Genomic DNA, 20,515 nt, shown 5'->3' on the forward strand with positions numbered 1-20,515 from the left:
AATATCAAACGGTGAAAATCTCCCAGAGATCTCCATCTCAACACCAACACCCAGCTGCACTCAATGACCAGCAAGCTACAGTGCTGGACACCCTATGCCAAACAACTAGCAAGACAGGTACACAACCCCACCCATTAGCAGAGAGGCTGCCTAAAATCATAATAAGGCCACAGACACCCCAAAACACACCACCAGACGTGGACCTGCCCGCCAGAAAGACAAGATCCAGCCTCATCCACCAGAACACAAGCACTAGTCCCCTCCACCAGGAAGCCTACATGACCCACTGAACCAACTTTAGCCACTGGGGACAGACACCAAAAACAACAGTAACTACGAACCTGCAACCTGCAAAAAGGAGACCCTAAACACAGTAAGTTAAACAAAATGAGAAGACAGAAAAACACACAGCAGATGAAGGAGCAAGGTAAAAACCCAGCAGACCTAACAAACGAAGAGGAAATAGTCAGTCTACCTGAAAAAGAATTCAGAATAATGATAGTAAAGATGATCCAAAATCTTGGAAATAGAATGGAGAAAATACAAGAAACGTTTAACAAGGGCCTAGAAGAACTAAAGATGAAACAAACAAAGATGAACAACACAATAAATGAAATTAAAAATACTCTAGAGGGATCAATAGCAGAATAACTGAGGCAGAAGAATGGATAAGTGACCTGGAAGATAAAATAGTAGAAATAACTACTGCAGAGCAGAATAAAGAAAAAAGAATGAAAAGAACTGAGGACAGTTTCAGAGGCCTCTGGGACAACATTAAACACACCAACATTCGAATTATAGGGGTCCCAGAAGAGGAAGAGAAAAAGAAAGGGACTGAGAAAATATTTGAAGAGATTATAGTTGAAAACTTCTCCAATATTGGAAAGGAAATAGTTAATAAAGTCCAGGAAGCACAGAGAGTCCCATACAGGATAAATCCAAGGAGAAACACGCCAAGACACATATTAATTAAACTGTCAAAAATTAAATACAAAGAAAACATATTAAAAACAGCAAGGGAAAAACAACAAATAACACACAAGGGAATCCCCATAAGGTTAACAACTGATCTGTCAGCAGAAACTCTGCAAGCCAGAAGGGACTGGCAGGACATATTTAAAGTGATGAAGGAGAAAAACCTACAACCAAGATTACTCTACCTAGCAAGGATCTCATTCAGATTTGATGTAGAAATTAAAACCTTTACAGACAAGCAAAAGCTGAGAGAGTTCAGCACCACAAAACCAGCTTTACAACAAATACTAAAGGAACTTCTCTAGGCAAGAAACACAAGACAAGGAAAAGACTTACAATAACAAACCCAAAACAATTAAGAGAATGGGAATAGGAACATACATATCGATAATTACCTTAAATGTAAATGGATTAAATGCTCCCACCAAAAGACACAGACTGGCTGAATGGATACAAAAACAAGACCCATATATATGCTGTCTACAAGAGACCCACTTCAGACCTAGGGACACATACAGACTGAAAGTGAGGGGACGGAAAAAGATATTCCATGCAAATGGAAACTAAAAGAAAGCTGGAGTAGCAATTCTCATATCAGACAAAATAAACTTTAAAATAAAGACTATTACAAGAGACAAAGAAGGAAACTACATAATGATCAAGGGATTGATCCAAGAAGATATAACAATTGTAAATATTTATGCACCCAACATAGGAGCACCTCAATACATAAGGCAAGTACTAACAGCCATAAAAGGGGAATTCGACAGTAACACATTCGTAGTAGGGGATTTTAACACCCCACTTTCACCAATGGACAGGTCACCCAAAATGAAAATAAATAAGGAAACACGAGCTTTAAATGATACATTAAACAAGATGGACTTAATTGATATTTATAGGACATTCCATCCAAAAACAACAGAATACACATATTTCTCAAATGCTCATGGAACATTCTCCAGGATAGATCATATCTTGGGTCACAAATCAAGCCTTGGTAAATTTAAGAAAATTGAAATTGTATCAAGTATCTTTTCCAACCACAACGCTATGAGACTAGATATCAATTACAGGAAAAGATCTGTAAAAAATACAAACACATGGAGGCTAAATAATACACTACTTATTAACGAAGTGATCACTGAAGAAATCAAAGAGGAAATCAAAAAATACCTAGAAACAAATGACAATGGAGACACGACGACCCAAAATCTATGCGATGCAGCAAAAGCAATTCTAAGAGGGAAGTTTATAGCAATACAATCCTACCTTAAGAAACAGGAAACATCTCGAATAAACTACCTAACCTTGCACCTAAAGCAATTAGAGAAAGAAAAACAAAATAACCCCACAGTTAGCAGAAGGAAAGAAATCACAAAGATCAGATCAGAAATAAATGAAAAAGAAATAAAGGAAATGATAGCAAAGATCAATAAAACTAAAAGCTAGTTCTTTGAGAAGATAAAAAAAATTGATAAAACCATTAGCCAGACTCATCAAGAAAAAAAGGGAGAACACTCAAATCAACAGAATTAGAAATGAAAAAGGAAAAGTAACAGCTGACACTGCAGAAATACAAAAGATGATAAGAGATTACTACAAGCAACTCTATGCCAATAAAATGGACAACCTGGAAGAAATGGACAAATTCTTAGAAATGCGCAACCTGCCAAGACTGAATCAGGAAGAAATAGAAAATATGAACAGACCAACCACAAGCACTGAAATTGAAACTGTGATTCAAAATCTTCCAACAAACAAAAGTCCAGGACCAGATGGCTTCACAGGCGAATTCTATCAACCATTTAGAGAAGAGCTAACACCTATCCTTCTCAAACTCTTCCAAAATATAGCAGAGGGAGGAACACTCCCAAACTCATTCTACGAGGCCACCATCACCCTGATACCAAAGCCAGACAAGGATGTCACAAAGAAAGAAAACTACAGGCCAATATCACTGATGAACAGAGATGCAAAAATCCTCAACAAAATACTAGCAAACAGAATCCAACAGCACATTAAAAGGATCATACACCATGATCAAGTGGGGTTTATTCCAGGAATGCAAGGATTCTTCAATATACGCAAATCAATCAACGTTATACACCATATTAACAAACTGAAGGAGAAAAACCATATGATCATCTCAATAGATGCAAAGAAAGCTTTCGACAAAATTCAACACCCATTTATGATAAAAACCCAACAGAAAGTAGGCATAGAGGGAACTTTCCTCAACATAATAAAGGCCATATATGACAAACCCACAGCCAACATCGTCCTCAATGGTGAAAAACTGAAAGCATTTCCACTAAGATAAGGAACAAGACAAGGTTGCCCACTCCCACCACTCTTATTCAACATAGTTTTGGAAGTTTTAGCCACAGCAATCAGAGAAGAAAAGGAAATAAAAGGAATCAAAATCGGAAAAGAAGAAGTAAAGCTGTCACTGTTTGCAGATGACATGATACTATACATAGAGAATCCTAAAGATGCTACCAGAAAACTACTAGAGCTAATCAATGAATCTGGTAAAGTATCAGGATACAAAATGAATGCACAGAAATCTCTGGCATTCCTATACACTAATGATGAAAAATCTGAAAGTGAAATCAAGAAAACACTCCCATTTACCACTGCAACAAAAAGAATAAAATATCTAGGAATAAACCTACCTAAGGAGACAAAAGACCTGTATGCAGAAAATTATAAGACACTGATGAAAGAAATTAAAGATGATACAAATAGATGGAGAGATTTACCATGTTCTTGGATTGGAAGAATCAACATTGTGAAAATGACTCTACTACCCAAAGCAATCTACAGATTCAATGCAATCCCTATCAAACTACCAATGGCATTTTTCACAGAACTAGAACCAAAAATTTCACAATTTGTATGAAAACACAAAAGACCCCGAACAGCCAAAGCAATCTTGAGAACGAGAAACGGAGCTGGAGCAATCAGGCTCCCTGACTTCAGACTATACTACAAAGCTACAGCAATCAAGACAGTATGGTACTGGCACAAAAACAGAAATATATATCAATGGAACAGGATAGAAAGCCCAGAGATAAACCCACGCACATATGGTCACCCTATCTTTGATAAAGGAGGCTGGAATGTACAGTGGAGAAAGGACAGCCTCTTCAATAAGTAGTGCTGGGAAAACTGGACAGCAACATGTAAAAGTATGAGATTAGAACACTCCCTAAAACCATACACAAAAATAAACTCAAAATGGATTAAAGACCTAAATGTAAGTCCAGACACCATCAAACTCTTAGAGGAAAACATAGGCAGAACACTCTATGACATAAATCACAGCAAGATCCTTTTTGACCCACCTCCTAGAGAAATGGAAATAAAAACAAAAATAAACAAATGGGACCTAATGAAACTTCAAAGCTTTTGCACAGCAAAGGAAACCATAAACAAGACCAAAAGACAACCTTCAGAATGGGAGAAAATATTTGCAAATGAAGCAACTAACAAAGGATTAATCTCCAAAATTTACAAGCAGCTCATGCAGCTCAACAGTAAAAAAACAAACAACCCAATCCAAAAATGGGCAGAAGACCTAAATAGACATTTCTCCAAAGAAGATACACAGTTTGCCAAAAGACACATGAAAGAATGTTCAACATCATTAATCAGTAGAGAAATGCAAATGAAAACTACAATGAGATATCACCTCACACCGGTCAGAATGGCCATCATCAAAAAATCTAGAAACATTAATAGCTGGAGATGGTGTGGAGAAAAGGGAACACTCTTGCACTATTGGTGGTAATGGGAATTGGTACAGCCACTATGGAGAACAGTATGGAGGTTCCTTAAAAAACTACAAATAGAACTACCATATGACCCAGCAATCCCACTACTGGGCATATACCCTGAGAAAACCATAATTCAAAAAGATCATGTAGCAAAATGTTCATTGCAGCTCTATTTACAATAGCCAGGAGATGGACGAAACCTAAGTGTCCATCATCAGATGAATGGATAAAGAAGATGTGGCACATATATACAATGGAATATTACTCAGCCATAAAAAGAAACGAAATTGAGTTATTTGTAGTGAGGTGGATGGACCTAGAGTCTGTCATACAGAGTGAAGTAAGTCAGAAAGAGAAAGACAAATACCGTATGCTAACACATATATATGGAATCTAAGAAAAAAAAAATGTCATGAAGAACCTAGGGGTAAGATGGAAATAAAGACACAGACTTACTAGAGAATGGACTTGAGGATATGGGGAGGGGAAGGGTAAGCTGGGACGAAGTGAGAGAGTGGTATGGACATATATACACTACCAAACGTAAGGTAGACAGCTAGTGGGAAGCAGCCGCATAGCACAGGGGATCAGCTCGGTGCTTTGTGACCACCTAGAGGGGTGGGATAGGGAGGGTGGGAGGGAGGGAGACGCAAGAGGGAAGAGATATGGGAACATATGTATATGTATAACTGATTCACTTTGTTATAAAGCAGAAACTAACACACCATTGTAAAGCAATTATACTCCAATAAAGGTGAAAAGAGAAAAAAACTTAATGGGAGCCTCTATTACTTTGTCCTTTGAATGGGAAAGGACCTCCCTTTATTTTGCAGGGAAACGTCCTGTCTCAGCTCCAGAAACGTCTATAGAATAATAGTAGTCAACATTTACTGAAGGATACCCATTGAGAGGCACTGTTCTAGGTACTCTACTTGTAATAACTGTTGAACCCTTATGGTTACTCTTGAGGCGGGTGCTATGATTGGTTCCAGTTCACAAATCATGAGAACAGTGCACAGAAAGGTTAAATAATTTACCCGAGGAAAAGAAGGAAAAGGAGATTAAAAAAGGAGGGGCAAGGTGATATTGACCTGCTTTGCTCAGACAACCGCTCTCACATGCCAATTCTTCCCTTGACTCCCTCTTCATCTTTGTTTTGGATCCCGGTGATCAATTTTTGTCTAAGCCTGTGATTTTCATTCAATCATAAGAGTAAAGCAACACAGACTGTGTACTCCTACCCAATGACAGTCCTGTAGTTAAAACGTGTTCTTTCAAGGGTCCTAGTTACTTTCTGAGAACAGAAGGGGTCAGTTTCACTCTCTGTTCTTCCTGCATTCTCTCCCTGAGGTCCTGTTGATGGATCCCTAAGTTCATGTTCCCTCACCCCCAAGATCCCAGAGAGCATCTGAGCACTCGTGGTTCAATGAGCAACGCTACTCACATGCTCGCTGCCCCCTTCCTGAAACAGCCTGTGCTGGGCTGGGTGTGGGTGCTCAGACCTGCCTCTGGCTGGGCTCAGGGACAGAGAACTGTGTGGGGCAGGAAGGATTCTCCTTCCTCTTGCAGCGGGGGGCTGAGATTAGGGCCCTCCCCGCCCCAGGAGAGGATCTGCCGTTACGGCAGAAACGTCAGAATTGTGATCTGGCTTAAGACTCATGAGAGATGGTTTTGATGCAATAATAAAATATTGGACCTAAATCATGTTCCCAAGTTTGTCACTTTAAAAAAACAAACACATGAATGTGAAAATGTTTGTGTAAGACTCTAAAAATAAATCTGCATATGGTTTTGCTTTTTCACCCAGATGTTGATATAGCACAAAATTATTTTTTGGAAAAAGGAACATAACTGCGTTTGGACATACGTGGGAGACTGAATAATGGCCCCCCCAAGATGTGCATGTCCTAATCCCTGAAACCTGTGAATATGTTACCTTACACAGTAAAAGGGACTTTGCAGATGTAATTATGTTAAGGATCTTGAGCTAGGGGGGATTATTCTGAATTATCTGGGGTGTCCTAGTGTACTCACAGGGGTCTTTATGAGTGGAAGGGAGAAGCAGAATGAGATACCCAGGGGAATGGCAACGTGAGAAGAACTCAATCCACTGTTGCTGGCTTTGAAGATGGATATAAAGGGCTACAAGCTAAGGAATGTTTCAAAAAGTAGGAAGGGCAAGGAAACAGATTTTCCTCTAAAACCTCCAGACAGAACGCAAGCTGCGGACCCCTTGATTTTAGCCCAGTGAAACCGATTTCAGATCTCTGACCTCCAGAACTGTAAGATAATAAATGTGTGTTGTTTTAAGCCACTAAGTTTATGGCCCTTTGTTACAGCAGCCAATTGGTTTCCAAGAGGAAACCAATACCGTGTATTTCAGTGTTACAGAGTCCACAATAGAATCCTTCCTACCAATGCCAGGAAAAACAAAAGGATTCCAGTCTGCTACCACCACCAATATTCTGTGGATACCAAAATTACACCACAGAAAGCAACAATAAAGAAGAAAAACTAGAGAATTTATGGAGTTCCGCCCTCCATTCACTGACAAGCCTCGATCTTCACCCTGACCACTTATGAGTATTTGCAGGTGAACATCATGAATTTGCATTTTACATTAAATGGCTTGAATTTCTGAGTCTTGGAGGGACAGAAGTTCAGCAAGGAATTTATGTGCTGACACTTGTAATCAAGCTGAAGTTTCACTTGCTTTAACGAACAGAGCCTTCATTTGTGTATGATTCTGCCGGCCCACAGCCTGCCTCCATCTTACACTTTCTAACAGGTATTTTCCCAGACACCTAAAAGACAGTGCCGCCTCTGAAGCGATTGTAGCATCTGCAAATATGCATTCTCCTGGTGCAGACCAGCTAGAACCAGTGAGAATTCCCACAAAGGTACACAGCTTCTTGGGACAGTGACAAGGCCTGAGTGTGGACTTGCAAAGAAGAGGGGGTGGTGAGAGGAAAAACGACCCCTTTTCCTGTTCTGTTTGGGAAATTTACTCTGGGTGAGTGACTTGGGGAAATAAAATGGAGTGCTTCCTATAAAAATGATGGAGGCCTTGATTCTGCACTGTTTGTATCTCTGATGAGATAGAAGCTAGATTAGAGATCCCTACTTTTATTCAAGTGTCTAATAAAGTTGGAAATTAGTGATGGCAGTGATGATGAGCTTTTCTGTAAGGCTGGCACTGTGCTAAGCATTGAACACGGAGAGTCAGTCTAATCTTAAAACAATCCCACAGCAGTGGGCACTGCTGATAGTCCCATTTTACAGACAAGGACACTGAGGCTCGCTTGGGTTAAAGTCACAGAGGTAGTGACTGAAGAGGCAGGATTTGAACCCAGGTCAGAGTTTGACCATTAAACATCACTCCAGGCTCTAGGTCCAGGCAGGTCATTGCACTGAATAGATGGAGTGGCCACAGTGAGCATGACCAGCTGAAGAGTGCATGTCCCTCTGTAGGGAGGAGTCAGCACGAAGCCCCAGGGCACCTATGCCAGGCAAGAATGTGGGCCCAGTGTGGCCAGAGCTCCTGAGTTTCCAAGAGATACTAACCAATCTGCATGTTTATGTGTAAACCTCCCTGTTTTGTATATGGGTTCCACATTTTCAAAGACGCTGGCTAGGCCAAGTCAGTGCCCAGGAGACCACCCGTCTGCAATCTTTCCACTAAGCTGCACTGTGGACTTCCCAGTTCTTACTGTGACTCACACTCTTCTCTTTGTAAAGGGCAAGGTCCACGTACCTGCACAATCTCGAGCATTTCTGCCTTGCTGATGTAGCCATTTCCATCCAGGTCATACATGCTGAAGGCCCATTTCAGCTTCTGCTCCAGCTTCCCCCTTGACGTTACGCTCAGGGCTATGATAAATTCTCTAAAGTCTATTGTCCCATCTCCATTGGCATCGAAGGTGCGAAAGACGTGCTCTGCAAATTTGGAAGCATCCCCATAAGGGAAAAAGTTCCCGTAAATTTTCTTAAACTCCTCCATTGACAAATGTCCACTGGGGCAGTCTCTCAAGAAGCCTTTATACCATTCCTGGATCTCGTGCTCTGTAAAATCTGTGCTTTCCAGCAAGTCCTGCATGACCTCCGGGCGCAGCTTGCTGTTCTGTTTCCCCATCTTGGCAGCAAGACTTCAGCTGCAGATAAAAAAGAATATAGTATGTATAGTTTTTTAAACCTGTTCTTTAGAGGCACATTTTACAATCTGTGATTGTTCCTCTGGGAAAAAGAAATAAACTGTTAGTCCAATAACATTGTCTAGGGTTTTCCAACATTCTGGTCAGCCAGACAAAATGCTGAAAGACGGGCAGGCAGAAGATGCACGGCAGAACGCTATCACGGACCAGAAAACTGATATTTCTTCTACACAGAGCCACCCTAAAAACAGGAGATTTATAATGAAAAAGAGACAGAAGGAAAGAGAGAGAGAGAATTAATTGGTTACTTAGTTCTGCCTTATCTATTTGCAAGAGGTTAAGCCTGGCTTTAAAAAGACTGGGGTTCTAACACCCAATCCAAGTATTAGCAGGGAGAATTAAAGGAAAGGAACAAAAGAGAGCGAGCAAAAGAGATAATTTCGCACGTTTTAGACAACTGCAAATAAAGTGCTTGGGTACCTTCTGAATATTATAAACACAGACATGAGCAAGGAAAATAGAAACCCATTTAATTCCATTAAATGCCACCAAGCTTGGTCAGTTGTTTAAATCCGAAGTCAAATCACTGTCAACATTGCGTTAGATGGTAAAGATGATGTTTCATAAAGTTGTTTATGTCCTATGATTGTGGCTTATGAAATGGGCCAAATTTTCCTTTTTAAAATACAAATAACTTCATATTTTCTTATCATAATAGTAGCACATCCATAGTAAAATAGTTAAACAACACAGTGATGCATAAAGACAAAGTTAGCATCATTTCAAACATTAACACTTAAGAGATAACCACCACCAGCATTTCGGTGTGTGTCCTTCTAGATTTTTTGTATGCGCCCTTATCTAAATATGCTATTAATAAATGTTTAATACATTTACATTTAATATATTTACATTTTAATACATTTACATTTCAAAAAACAAGAATATATACCCTTTGTTACATATTTTAAAACTTAATATAATGTGGGGAATAAAAGGCAACTTTTATTAGATGGGGAAAAAACCTGTAATTATCATCTTCCCACTCACAGAGCTATTCAACATTAACCGAGTGCCATATACCAGGTATGTTTCTAGCGCTGCGAATGCAAAGAGTAAGATGTGTCCCCTCCTCCTTAAGGGGTACCCAGTTGTGTATTTATGGAGGTGGTAGTGGCAGTAAGAGGACAACACAATAAAAATTCAAAACATGGTATCAGGGGAATGGACATGGTGCAGTGAGAGTACATAGAAAGGACACTCAAGCCAAAAGGGAACATGGGTGCTATCAGGGAAGCTTTCTTGGAGGAGGTGATATCTGAGCTTAGTTCTCATGTCCAAAGTCTTATGATTTAAGCATGGTTAAGATAAATCCCTTTTAATAAAGGGGCTCTGCACTTATATTTTACATTTTTCTTGTATTGGAAACATAGAATATATAAAAGATAACACATCCCCATTTTAATAATGATTCCCAGTTTCTTTGAGATTTTCACTTTGTGGTGTTTGTTTATGTCTGCCTCCCTCCCACTGCAGGGTGAGCTCCTTGAGATGGAGTCTTGTTGAAGTTACTTTGTCTCTCTAGGGCCCATCACAAATAACATTGGGTGAGTTAATGAATGAAGAAACAACTGATAGACAGATAAATTATTACAATGTGGAAATATGCAATAATCTTCTTGGAAAAGGAGTCTTTCTGCCCCAAAGATGAGGCCCTGGCTTTCATACGGTTATTTGAGACACTAATCGTATTTGGTAGTTAAGACTTGGTCTTGGGGTCTCTTTTGCCTGCTAATTTTATTGAGATCTAATTGTCACAGAGCACCGCATAAGTTTGAGGTATATGACATAAGACCTGATATATGTATATATTGGGAAATGATCACCAGAATAAGTCTAGTTAACATCCATCACCTAACATAGCTACAGAATTTGTTTCTTCTGATGAGAACTTTTAAGATCTATTCTCTTAGTAACTTTTAAATATACAACACAATATTGTTAACTATAGTCACCATGCTGTACACTGCATCCCCAGAACTTATGTATCCTACACTGTAACTGGAAGTTTGTACTTGCTGACCACCTTCACTCAATTCCCCCTCCCCCTGCCTTGGGATCTCTTAGATTGAATTGCCTGTGTACCTGTCTGCTGCCCCCACTAAAAATAAACTTCTTGAGGGCAGGGCTTGCATCTCACACTGCTCAAATTCTTTGTTATATCCACAGTTCAGGAAATGACAAACATCTTTATTAGTTGCCAAGTTGATTGCTTTTGTTTTCTGAGTTCTCACTGAAGGCAGAACCGGCCCACTCTGGCTCTGAGGCAGGCATCCCCCGAAGGGTAGCGTGACAGAGCTTCCTCCCTATTAGCAGGACCAACAGTTGCCCGTGAGAATTTATTTACTTTCAAAGGTGCCCCTTTATGCAGAATCAGGCAAATACCATTTTATGCAAGAGGAAAATTAAACTACAACTCCAAGCAGAGCACAAACAATTTATAAATTGAACCTTTCAATAACTTTCACTTCCCTCTCGTGTCCCGTTTTTTTTTTTTTCTCCTGGAGGAAAAAAAGAAAAGTTGGACAGGCTGGTTTCTATTAGAATTTTAAAACTGTCATTTAGTTGCTAAGTTGGCAATTTGCCTGAGGCAAGAATTCAGAAACATGAGGTAATACATAATACATGGATTTACAGAGCTCCGAAACATTTTCTGGAATTTACAAGTAATTTTGAGTTTTCCTTTTGGTGAGTTCTTTAGAGGATAGCCCTTTGGTGTGGTATTCAATCAAATCACTGTTAGAATACTTTGGTTCCGTGCAAATTACCGAGTGCAAGGCCTTGGGAAAAAAAATGCCACTTTGATATTTAAATCCACTCTCTTAAAGAATGATTTATTTCCCAGGATATATAAAAAACTGTTTCTTCAAAACCGAACTGAAGCTCCCTTCCCAACATTTAAAAAGTGCTTCTCATTTATTAGCTGTTTTTGCCCTAGAAACAAATGGCCTCAACATTTTGGCTAAGACTCCCACTGAGACTGATCTGTGTGCAGCTATTTTTCCGGTAAACAGTAATTAAACCACATTTACAAATTCATTAGCACAGACAGGCCATAACACAAACAAGGCAGAAGAGCATGGAATAAGTTATCTGGGAAGCGGGTGTTTGCAATTTAGTCCAGAACTTGTTTCTGTAGATAACTACACACACTTTACTAAGTATGATGTCTGAACTTGAGAAAACCATCTGGACTTGGTTAGGCTGTATGACAGAAATCTCCGGGGACACAGGACAGCATTTCATTCTTTGAGGGAGGAAGAGAAAGATAGAAAAATGCCTGACAATACCTTTTTTTCTTTGGAAGATGGGAATTTCTGCTGTTTGAGTTGAAGGGGGGGGGGGAAAATAACATTAAGGGAAACGCTACATTAATTAGCAGTCAAGAAAACAAATCATCTGGAGACAGAAGTTGCACCTCAGGTCACATCCTTTTAATCACTCCATATCTGGTCATTGAAACCTTTATCTTGTGCCGGTAGAACACAATGAGGAAAACTCAGGCCATGGAATAAAAATGCTTTTGGGTTCAAAGCCTGGCTTTACCATTGACTAGCTCTCAGGTAATTCACTTAATTTCTTGGTGCACCTCAGTCTTCTCATCTGTGACATGAGTTCAGTTGTACAAGCTCGTGTCTCACTGATTCTACGTGAGAATTAAACGAGACAGTCACATACGTAAAGCTCTGGCACTGAGTCGAGGCCAGAGGCTGCGGTCAGTGAAAACTGCCTCTTATTCTCCACGGCACTTCATACGTTATTCTGTCGAACCTTCACAGCAACCCTGAGTGACGGCAGGGTAGCTTTCGCCATTTCCTAAGCGAAAGAAAGGAAGGCAGGCAGGCAGGAAGGAAGGAAACTCTGAGAGGCAAAGTGACTTGTCTCAAGTTCCACAGCTTTTGAATGAGAGAGCCAAGTGGGAAGCTTGATTTGCATGGGGCTGTCTACTGCTTTTTTTTTCACTACGCCCTACTAGCTTCACAGACAAGCACACGTAGAAATTAAGACAACAGCTCCACACGAAGTCAGAAAGAAGCAGTTAGAGGGAAGAGACGACCCCTATTAGAGCTCACCCATTCTACAGATATGGGCTAAGCGTCTACCAGGAGGGAGGCAAGGCTCAAGACACCGGGAAGTCAGCAGGGAACAAACAGGCAAAGCTCCTGTTCTCATGCAGCTTACAGCCTAGTGGCAAGAGACAGACAATAAATAAGTGAAATGTTAGAAGGAGATGCGTGCCACGGAGAAAAGTAAGGTGAGTGGGGGAATGCCAGGAACGGGTGGGTGGGTGTTGACGTTTTAAATAAAAAGCCAGGGAAGGCCCCGTTAAGAAAGTGACCTTTGTAAAAGACCAGAGAGGCAAGGAGGTAGCCATGGAGATGACTGAGAGAAGACTATTCCAGGCCAAGAAAACAGCAGATGAGAAGGGTCTACACGGGGAATATGCTCAGCACGCCCAAGGACAGGGCTGGAGCATGGGTGCGAGGAAAGGAAGGAGATGAGATCAGAAGAGTAATGAGGACCAGAATGTGGGACCAGGAAGTAACTGGCTTGTACTCTGAGGGAGAGGCAGCCACTGCAGGATTTTTAGCAGAGAAATGATAGGAGTGATTTATATTCTAACAGGATCACTCTGGCCGCTGTGTTGAGAGAAAGCTAAAGAAAGGTAAGAGCAGCAGTGAGAAGACCAGTTAGGAGGCCACCGCAGTGACCCAGGCAAGAGATGACAGCAACCCAGGCAAGAGATGGTGCAACCAAGGTAGCAGTGGAGGATGTGAGACTTAGTGGGATTCTGGACACAGCTTGAAGGTATAGTCAGTAGGATTAGTTGCCGGTTCAGCTGTAGGGTGTGAAAAAATAGACGAACAGTAAAGGATGAAGTTGACATTTACTGAAATAAGAAAAATGCAGGAGAAGCAGGGGTTCGGGGTGAGGCAGGGGGCATGGGTATCAGTGCTAAGTTAGTTGTGCATGTGTTAGTTCTGATATGCTTATCATACATTTGATTGGAGATGTTGAGCAGGTAGTTGGATGTGTCTGAAGTTAGAGAAAGAGGTCCAGGGAGGCAATATAAATTTGGGAGTCATCAGAAGATAGATAATCTTTATAGCAAAAGACAGGATGAGAATGCCAAGGAAGTGAATGTGGATGGAAGAGAGAAGGGGATAAGGACTGAGTCCTCCGTCGCCCTGCCGTTTAGAATCTGAAAGAGGAGAAGGAACCAGCTGGGGAGGATGACGGGGATGGGCAGCAAGGGGGCAGGAAGATACAGAGACTGAAAGTGTGCCCACTCCGTCGTGTGTCCTTCATGCCAGCTCGAGGGGGCACATGGAAGTGCTCAAAGCAGCGGCACGGTGAGGACTGAGGCTCTTGGTTTCCTCTCTGAATCTTGTGCTCACTCCCCCACCCCAGCCTCTCCCGTCTCCGTAAAGGACATCAGCTTCCACCCAGCTGTTCACTCCAAACCCCTGGGACTCACCTATGATTCCTTGCACTTTTGTTAGATAAAAGACAGCAGGTGCTGTCTAAACTTGTCTCTGTCTCTAAAATTGGTCTCAGATACACTCATTCTCACCATCTCCACTGTCATACCTCAGCCTGAACCATCATCGCCTCCTTCCTGAATGTCTACAACGCCCTCCTCGCTGGCTTCTCACTCTTGACTCTTGTTTTCCTTCTCCCTACCTGGCCCCGATCTGCTCTCCACTCAGCGCCCCAGAATGACCTTTAAAAAACACAAAACAGACCAGGTCACTCCTCTGCTTAAAGCTCCATATGGGCTTCCTAACACACTGAGAAGAAAATCCAGACTCCCTCCTTGGGCCCACAAGCCTCTGTGGAAGCTGGCCCTGGCCATCCCTGACTTCTCAGGCCCCCTGCCCACGTACTCTGGCCTCCTGCACGCTCCAGCTTTTACCTCTTAAGGGCTTCTGCTTCAGGGTGTTGAAGAATACTTTTAAATAGCAATTTGGTCCTCACCCTTTAGTTTAAATACCCCGTAAGATCTACCTACCTATCTATCTACTATAAAATATATATAACATATACCATATACAATATATATTAATTTTTGCTGGATCTCAACTGCATTTCATCAAATGAAATACACGTGGTATTCTATTAAACGTCAGCATTCTGTTACTCAGTAGTTTAATCTGAGCTGGGCAATGTGAAATTTCCCAACTTATTTTGGGAAATATAAGTCACATCCAGTCGCTCCGTGTCCAAAAAATAAATCTGGGGTTAATAATGACCACGGATGAAAAAGGAAAAATATACAAGACACCAAACCACCAACAAAGAACCATGCACAGGAATCTAAACTATGAAGTTAACTTTCCATCTAAAAAGAACTAAAAAAGGAATAGCTCCTAAAAATGATGCCACAGGGAAAGGAAATGGTGAGTAGGGAACAACCTTTTGGAATGCATGTGCTCCCTTCTTTATATTTTGTACCTGTGGATTGGAAAGAGCTGCATTTCATTTCTGTGATTCCCCATAAGGTTCTAAAACTCTGTGAGTTAATTCTTCAATGCCCAGAGTTAGATTTTCCAGGAAAAAATCCATAACTTACCCTGGACAGCCTGGTTAACCTCAGAGGAAGTCTCAATGCAAAGTGCACTGAGGTCTCCTAAAATGGAATAGACAAGAAGCTAGCAGCTAAAGTCACGTTTAGCTGCAACAAGGAACACAGAGCCCACAGTGGTTTCCGAAAGAGGCCGGGTTAATTAAAACGTTTGCCTGTTTGGAACATGTAACCTTGTCCTCTAAGAGTTGCTTTGAATTTTCAACCAACGGAATGTCTAAATTATGAAAACATAACTGAAAAAAGGTTCCTAAAATGTAAGGAAGAAAATGATAAAAGTTATAGGTTAATGGGAGGAAGCATTCATTTACCATCACTGGGACATCAGATGTTTTAGCCATCTGAATTTTACAGGTGGCTAAAATCCAGCAAATTCATTTCACGGTCAGTTGTCCTTAATTCTCACTGAAAAAAAAAAATGACTAAATAAAAACCTGAAGAGCACAGTGTTTCAGAAATTTCTCTTCAGTGGAACTTTCCTCTCAGTGGAAGTCTGAAAGGAGACCATGTATATAAACTGGCATATTTACATATAGTGGGGAAATTAGGAAATGAAACACAGTGGTGCATAGAGGGGAAAAAAATTAAAATATTACCGAGGGAGAACTGAAGTTATGTAATAATCTCGCTAACTTAGTTGCCTCGACCAAAGAATGTTCTCTCCTCCAGCCTCTGGTAAGATGAGCTCACATAAGGGAGCAAAATGTGCTCCCTACCTCCTCATGTGGATCACAAAACGGCTTTGCTGGGGCTGCTTGAACTATGTCACAAAGCCACTGCTTGCAGGGAGGCCTTCTTCCCCATGAGGACTGGGTGTTCGGACCCACGTCTCCTGATTGCGGGGTCATACCTGTGCTCCTGGTCACAGCCCTGCACTCACTCCCCCTGCAGAGAGGTGATGGGGTTTGAGATGAGAACTTAACGGTACAAAATACATAGGGAGCAGAAAGCTCTCTAGAAACAAATCCACTCTGCCTTCTGCCTTCCGCGGGCTCTGAGATAAAGCCCGGGAAACCCATCTGGTCTTCCCAGGGTGAGTAGGGCTTATGGTCTCTCAAATATCTGGGCCCTTGTTCTACAGAGCCTGAAGTTCAGACTGAGAGGGCCTGGCTTTGGGCTCTTTTCCAAGTTTTATTTTTCCATAAAAAATAAAGTACAACCCATATTACTGCCAATAAAACATATATTTCTGATAGACTCTGAAGAGAACATTATCCAACAACAACCCTTTCCTTTGTTTCCCAAAATGGAAATGATTATTTTTAGTTTTGCTGACTGCCAAAGTGCTACATTATCATTACTATAAAAAATGTAAGTAGTAAAGGGATATCGAAACTAGAATGTGAACACCCTCGCTCTGATCCAGTAGTACTCCATAAGAAATAACCACTATCAACAGTTTTATATATGCATATATATGTATATATATATATATTAGACATTTAAATGCACATATATGAAATCTGTACACTCTAACCATGAAGAGGATCATTTTCACTTAAAAGTATATTGTGGGCATTCTTCCATGTTATACATATGGATGTATCTCATCTTTTCAAATTGCTGAATTTTGATTGATTGATTGATTCAACAGACAGTATTGAGCACTGACCTTGGGCCAAGCACTGAATTGGGTAGCTGACAGAATAATTAGTGACGTGAAGCTTACAGCCCATTGCATGACATTTATTTAACTAATCCCCCTTGAAGGCAATTTCGGTTGATTCCACTTTTCTTTCATTCCCTTGGCATCTACCTTAGTCATGGTTCCTGGATTCCTTCGGCAGTATTTATTACAAACATGTTCTTGATGTCTTTGACAAGTACCATGATCTCTAGACTCTCCCTTATAAATTCTCCAACAAGCCATTTTCCTCTAGAGCCTTTATATGCTAACCGTGCATTTTGTAAGAGTTTATACACCAGCTAGGATTAGAACTGAATTAGAATTGAAATTGGACTTGGAATTGCACACCACCCCCTCTGCCTGTGTCACAGGCACACACACGCAAATTTGGCATTAGCTATTTCTAGTACCTAGGAGGCCATGTCCACCCTGTCACTACTGCCACCACGTGAATTCCCCTCTCTCATTTCAGCCTGAAGAGCTATTTTACCCAAACAGCACTCTAAATCCTCTATGGCTTAATACTCAACTCCTGACTTTTCATGCCCACTCCTTTCCCCCCACTTCAAGTCTAGCTAATGGCTGACTCCCACGCCCCACCCACTCCTAGACTGCTGGCAATTGGAGGTGAACTTACATTGCATGCTTCAAGTGCCCTTAAGTAAATGGACAGGGGTCATACTAAACTACATGCAGAAACTACAAAGCTGATCCAGAGAAAGAAATTGTTGGAGTGCCTGAAGTCAAGGTCTTCGGATGAAGTGTATGTGTCCCCTTGCCATCAGTGCACGTGGCCATCAGGCCACTGCCTCAGAGCTGCCTGTCTGGGCCGCCTCGTGGCAGATGCTAGGTCAGGGCCAGCTGCAGGGAGGGAAAGAAGGGGAAGCTCTGAGGGCCCTCAACCATTCTCCAGGGCTGCCACAGGCTAAGACCCTACCTCGGCTGACTTCCATGGAATTCCTATTTTGATAAATTTCTGCTTAGCTAAATGTACTAAATATTCTCTTAGTTATTTATTTATTTGGCCATGCTGTGCAGCATGTGGGATCTCAGTTCCCCGAGCAGGGATCGAACCCGTGCCCCCTGCGGTGGAAGTGTGGAGTCCTAACCACTGGACCACACGGGAAGTCCAATATTCTCTTATTTAAAAGACAGGAAGTACTACTTTGGGTTTTGATAAAATTGTAAAGCAGAAGAGTGAGCCATCATGGACTCAGGAGGGCAAATAGATCAGCTATGGGGATCCAGGCCTCATCATGTAATTAGCAGCCAGAGAGGCACAAGAGAAGCTCAAATGTCCATTTTTAGACATTCTCCAGGGGCCACAAATGCATTTAGCTAATTGATACAAGCCCCTCCACAGAGTCTAAGAATAGTTTATAATTCTTTTTTATTTATTCAGCAAGCATGTGCTTAACATCTACTGTTTCCTGGCTTAAAATGAGTATTCCTACAAAAATAGCATCCTACATAAGATAGAGAAAGGAAGGGAGGGAGTCTGGTATTCTGGTTGCAGCTCAGAGTATTTTCATTAGTATTTTATTTTTACAATTTTTTGCAGTTTTGTTGGTGAGAGGGATATTATATCTTGGTTTTACTCCACGGGGCTTAAGAAGCTAACCATCATGACAAATTCATGCAGCTCGTGGTCCCAGGGGAGGAGCGTGGGAACCACCCTCCCACTCTCATCCCGTCCACATCTCTGGCTGGATCACTTCTGGTATTCGAATGCTTCTGTTGGAAGGTGGTGATCAATCAATCTCTATCCTGGCCAATGTGGCTAAAATATTAACGTTTATCCATCAAGCTTAATGTACAAGTCAGAAGTACAATAATTGGCTGACAAGGAGAGACTGTGAAGTAACTTCTTTTAACCTCTTGCGCCTTTTGTGTCCTCCAGCCAGGCGTGTGGAAAGAGAATTGGACTTGGTAGCAAAGGAACTGAATTAAAGTCCTTATTATAATACACTGTTATGTGACCTTGGGAAAGTCATTTGACCTCTCTAAGGATCTCATTCTTCTACAGTAAAATAGACGTAGTAACACCTCTCTCATGGGGCTGTTTGGTGAGAAAACAGGAAATGAGAAAAAGGAATCCCGATGAGTGAGGGAAAACTCAGTATTGTGTCTGGCATCTAGCAGGTGCTCAGTAAACACTGACTATTAATCTGAATGAGATAAGGATTCAGTTTGGTGGGTTGCTTACAAAGATGAGCCCTCCAGAGTCATCCCGCTTTTTTCCATGAAGAATTAGAACAAGAGCAAGAATGTGACATTAGAGAAAGAAAGAGAACCACTGTTAGCTTCCTGCCTGACTCCCCCCTTGGATCACTTGCCAGATGTGAAAGACATTTGTGGGTTTGCACCCAGAGAGGACTCCTGCCAGACCCCTGGCTGAATGTTTTCCTTGCATAGAAGGCATTATTTTAACCAGAAATTAAGCAAAGAGGTCCCACTGGAGAAGCAGCTGATGGAGAGCAGGACACTGTTTCTTTCTCTGGTCTTCCCTCCTGAGGCTGGGAAGTGGGGCTGGGGCAGAATCAGTGCAGGCTCAGAGAAGTCCCATGGCGAATCAGCCTTCCAGCAATGGGATGGTCCTACTGCTTTAAGGAGGACTTACAACCCGTTCTCAGAGTCTGGCTGGACAAGAATGCTATTTTCAGAACAAACTGGATACAAATTGGTACCACTAACAAACATCGGGTATCAATGACTCACCAAATCAATTCTTCTCTACCTGGGGTAAGAAATGATTCTCCATTGTTTCATTACTTTTTTTTAACCATCTTTTCTAAGATCACAGGTGAAAAAGAGGAATAAACTGGTTTAAAAAAAACTCCATTTATCATTAGGGGGAAAAAAACAGCCATAGGAAAATCCTTGTCTCTCAACTTATTTCCAATTAGTGCTGCCATTTCTTAATGCAGACCTTCATCATCTCCCACCTGAATTCAGAAATGTCAACTGCTCTCCAGGCTTAAGGCTCTGCATCTGATCATGTCATGTTATTTCTCAAAAATCTTCCATGTTCCGTATTGATGACAGATTAAAGGCTAAAGCCCATAGCTTGGTCCTCAGGGCCCTTCCAGGTTGCATCCCAACCTCATCAGAACCACTGAATTCGTCACTCTATCCTGAACTTGACACACACTTTTATTTCCACTCCAATCCTCACATTGGTCCAGGGAATGAAGCTTATGAGAGAATAAACTTAAAACCCTTTGTAAACGTTGAAGTGTTTCCCAATAGTCAATATTATAACCATGAGTCTCTCCTTCTCTACCTGTTGAAATCTTACTTGGTGTCAGGTGGAGATTATTACTTCCTACATTCA

The 20,515-nt window shown here is 41.3% G+C and overlaps 1 protein-coding gene across 4 annotated transcripts in view; it reads right to left on the minus strand.

Annotated features, from left to right (window-relative positions):
* NCALD (neurocalcin delta) overlaps window positions 1-20,515 on the minus strand; it is a 429,195-nt gene that overhangs the window by 11,386 nt on the left and 397,294 nt on the right. For all 4 annotated transcript variants that reach the window (XM_059995006.1, XM_059995004.1, XM_059995005.1 and 1 more), the window contains one exon: window positions 8,512-8,908. In XM_059995006.1, the coding sequence (XP_059850989.1) occupies window positions 8,512-8,889 (378 nt within the window). In that variant the 5' untranslated portion in view covers window positions 8,890-8,908. The remainder of the gene's footprint in view (window positions 1-8,511; window positions 8,909-20,515) is intronic.

The sequence above is a fragment of the Delphinus delphis genome, chromosome 17, assembly GCF_949987515.2.
Source record: "Delphinus delphis chromosome 17, mDelDel1.2, whole genome shotgun sequence".
Classification (NCBI taxonomy): domain Eukaryota; kingdom Metazoa; phylum Chordata; class Mammalia; order Artiodactyla; family Delphinidae; genus Delphinus; species Delphinus delphis.